This window comes from Limulus polyphemus, unplaced genomic scaffold (assembly GCF_000517525.1).
Source record: "Limulus polyphemus unplaced genomic scaffold, Limulus_polyphemus-2.1.2 Scaffold4567, whole genome shotgun sequence".
Classification (NCBI taxonomy): Eukaryota; Metazoa; Arthropoda; class Merostomata; order Xiphosura; family Limulidae; genus Limulus; species Limulus polyphemus.
This window is the reverse complement of record NW_013670177.1, coordinates 13506-17498: the sequence shown is the minus strand read 5'-3', so window position 1 is coordinate 17498 and position 3993 is coordinate 13506. Positions and strand designations below refer to the sequence as shown.

The 3993-nt window shown below is 31.2% G+C and overlaps 1 protein-coding gene across 1 annotated transcript in view; it reads right to left on the bottom strand.

Moving 5' to 3' along the window:
* LOC106471359 (sodium/glucose cotransporter 4-like) overlaps nt 1–2718 on the bottom strand; it is a 27991-nt gene extending 25273 nt beyond the window's left edge. The window contains exons 1-2 of the mRNA XM_013931959.2: nt 2467–2718; nt 1155–1290 (exon numbers count right to left, since the gene is read on the bottom strand). Of these exons, the coding sequence (XP_013787413.1) occupies nt 1155–1290; nt 2467–2718 (388 nt within the window). The remainder of the gene's footprint in view (nt 1–1154; nt 1291–2466) is intronic.
* Nucleotides 2719–3993: the final 1275 nt, after the last annotated feature.

Below are 3993 nucleotides of genomic sequence, written 5' to 3'. Positions count from 1 at the left end.
GGGCAGTATAAAGCTAAATTGTAGCTGAGTGAAAGTCAAAAACGATTATTTCATTAGGGACAAAATTTAGCTTTGAAATAGCAAGGCCCACTTATGATGCACAGAGGTACTGTCTAAGAACAAAATAATTATTAATATAGTGTTTTTTCTAATTACAAGATACTTAAAGAAAGACCGGGTTTTGTAATATGACAAAAGGGTTGATAATATTTAAGTTGAAGTGATTTTGATACACATAACCACTTCTATATTAAAGACGAGTTTTTTAAACATTTTCATTATTACTTGAATCATGTTATGCGTTAAATCTTTCTAAGAACAATTAAGTATAAGTTAGAGATTATTTGAGATTTTGATTATTTAAATGCGGCCTCTAGCGGCACAGCGGCAAGTCTGTAGGCTTAGAATACTAAAAACGGTTTCCATACTTGTGTTGGGCAGAACACAGATGGCTCATTCTGTGATTAACAAACAAGCAAAACAAAAATAAACAAATCCAAATGCGCCTTCTATCGATCGGTTTTGTGGGTACTTGTCCCTGTGTAGGTGAAGCTAAATGGTATAGTGAGTATAGTTTGAAGGTACTATGAATATGATAAATGGCGAGGTAAGCCTAGTTCTGTGAGAGTCTAAAATTGGTAAATACTTTAATTCAAAAAATAATGTATGTGAAACGTGAGATATGATATATGGATTGTAACAACGAGTATAAGTGAATTCAATGTATCTACCTTAATAGGATATCTTGTGGTTAAGCCATATGCTTGAGTATCATTCAATAATTAGCACTTTCTTTACTTAAAGAAACCTCCTTCACCCTAGAACCTGGCATGGCCTGGTATTTAGGGCACTCGACTTGCAATAAGGAGTATCCTAAGAGTTAGTGGTGGGTGACGTTGACTAGTCGCCTTCCCTCTAGTATAGATAGACCTCAAAATAGCTTTTTGGGAAAATAAAAAAAGAACAAACAAATCAGCCACTAGCCTCGCACTAGTCAACACTACGTTTTAGCAACTACAGCTGATATTGCGCTAATTTAAGTTAAGATCAATGTCTTTATAACGTAGCAGTACAAGAATGATAGTAAAAATAATATTAATTATCGTGGATAACAAAATATAAGGTAGAAGAAAACAAAATAGAAAAGGTCAAACCTGGAAAAAGAACTCTAGCAGCCATGCCCGGAAAAACGACCAAAAATAAAGGCAAAATTTTCAAATAGCCGGCCAGAATACATCCTCCTTTGGCATGACATAGATTTTTAGCCGATAGAGTGCGCTGAACAAATACCTTAAAATACAGATAACAAAAAGATGTAGAAGAAATTATAGGACAATATATTTTGATTTAAATTTATAGTTATTAGAGTAAATTTACTACTTCGTATTTGATATGCTTTATTTCAATTGATACTTATAAGGGTAAATGAACTACTTATTATTTAATGTTTTCATTTAAATTGGGGGTTACCGCAGTAAGTGTAGTACTTATTACTTAATAGTGTTTCATTTAGTTTGGTAATTATACAATTAAATCTACTATTTGTTATTTAATATGGTTTTATTTAAATTAATAGTTATGCAGGTAAATCTACTCGACTGGGATTTGAGTCTTCTATTTGAGACAAACCACTGAGCCAATATGAACATTACCAACAGATAGTCGAGTGTTACCGACAAACGGAGCGTTACGAACAGAAATTTGCTTATATATATATGTAAGTATGCTTTCACTTAAATCTATAGTTATAAAGGTAAATATATCTACTTATTATTTCATATGTTTTCCTTTAAATTTTAAGTAACCAGATTAAGTCTACTACTTATTATTCAATATGATTTAATTTAATTTAATAGTTATAGGAGTATGTCTACAACTTCTTATTTATTACTTTAAATTTGTAGTTATGGGAATAAGTTTGCTACTTATAATTTAATATAATACCTTTAAACGTAAGTCGACTAATTATACACACACACACACATTTAATTTATACATCTACAGTTGCTATGCAAAATTTAGCATGACCATTAGATAAATGCATAGCTTTAAAAAGTTGGCCATTCATTGAGATTTTGTAATTTTAGTTACCGGCGAAATCTTAAAATAGTTAAGTGTCATGTCAGATGCTATGTTTCTTTCATTTTGTCCAGTCTTTTCCGAGTGTTTCACAACATGGATGGTGTTCCATAGTGCTCTAATTTATCTTTCATATGCGATGAAAATATACAGTTAAATAAAAATAGTGACTAAAATAGCCCCCAGTGTCTCAGCAGTAGTTCTGAAATCTTATAAACATTTTTACATCTTTACCCTCCTTTTTCATGTTTTTAAATTAATCTTGGCTAGGGTAAGGGTAGCAAAATCCGATTTGGATGTTAGCATGGCGATTCAAAATTTATTGTATATATTTTATAACTTTTTCGTTTATCTACCGATAGTATTGTTGAAGCGCTACTAAGTTACCTGATCAAAACACCAGTTCCACACCGCAATAATAGTCAGTCCGAAAGTAGTGCCTGTCCAGGGGACAACTGGATCAGTTGGAGATCGAAGCAGGTGCATATAATTGTCTGGAACAGTACTGCACGATTCGTTGTCAGAGTTGAATCCCACATATGAGATGTTTGGTTGTACCGAACGAAACTTTTCTATTAGGGCTTGGTAGCCACCAACATCTTGAAAGCCTAAGACAAATACACCAAAAATAGATTTCATTTGCTCTATAGTCAATATTTCTCAACTTAGAAGAAAATAAACGCGTATTTCCTTGTAGAATAAATACAAAATGAAAACTTCTGTAATTCTAGTTTGGGAAATTTTAGTGTGAAGAAGCAATCACTTAATAATAAACTAGATATATATCCATGAACTTATTCTATTGACTCCCCAAGACTTGTACAGAGATAACCCCTGGCAACGTCTTTCTTTTTCATGCTATTTTCCTTTGAGGTTGAAAAATTCTATATCTTTCAGACTTTGCATATATTTGATATAGACAATAGTTTTGAAGCCTGAAAGTTGTGAGACTGTCGATGTTTTTCCTCCTAATTTCTTGTTCAAAGACTCGTAGAAATTAACACCATATAGTGAATAATAACTATGGAAATATATTTTATTCTACTTTGCTAACCCTCGTGTGTTTTAAAACAGAGAAAAGTTCTACCTATTTCACTAATTTACTAATGTATTTTCTGTATATTGATTTATAATTTGTAAAACAAAATTCCTATAGGACTTTTTTAACAAGCCTAATTTTAAAATTTGAACGAAAGAGTATTTTTTTTTACTTTATCCTGAAAGTATAAAATTTTGTGCAGTCTTCTAAACCAAGTATTACGTTTGTAGTTATGCAGGGAGATTTTGAGTTAATCTCGTATTTATTAAGAAACCCTCCTAATATCGGTTTGAGCCACATTTTACTACAATAAAAGCTAGGACTCAACGTAGCAAAAGCTCTACACGATGATTGAATGTTTCTTGTTTAATAGTATCTCAATCGTATAGTAGTATAGAAAATAATTAATTTACAGCTGTTGGAAAATATGATGTTTGAGTAAAGTTGAGTTACTACATATAATACATACATGTTACTACATACAATACAAGTTAGCTCAATAAGACATGTTAATTGAATAAGACATGTTACTACATATAATACAAGTTAGCTCAATAAGACATGTTACTACATATAATACATACATGTTAACTGAATAAGACATGCTACTACATACAATACAAGTTAGCTCAATAAGACATGTTACTACATATAATACATACATGTTAACTGAATAAGACATGTACTACATACAATACAAGTTAGCTCAATAAGACATGTTACTACATACAATACAAGTTAGCTCAATAAGACATGTTACTACATACAAGTTAGCTCAATAAGACATGTTACTACATACAATACATGTTAGCTCAATAAGACATGTTACTACATACAAGTTAGCTCAATAAGACATGTTACTACATACAATACAT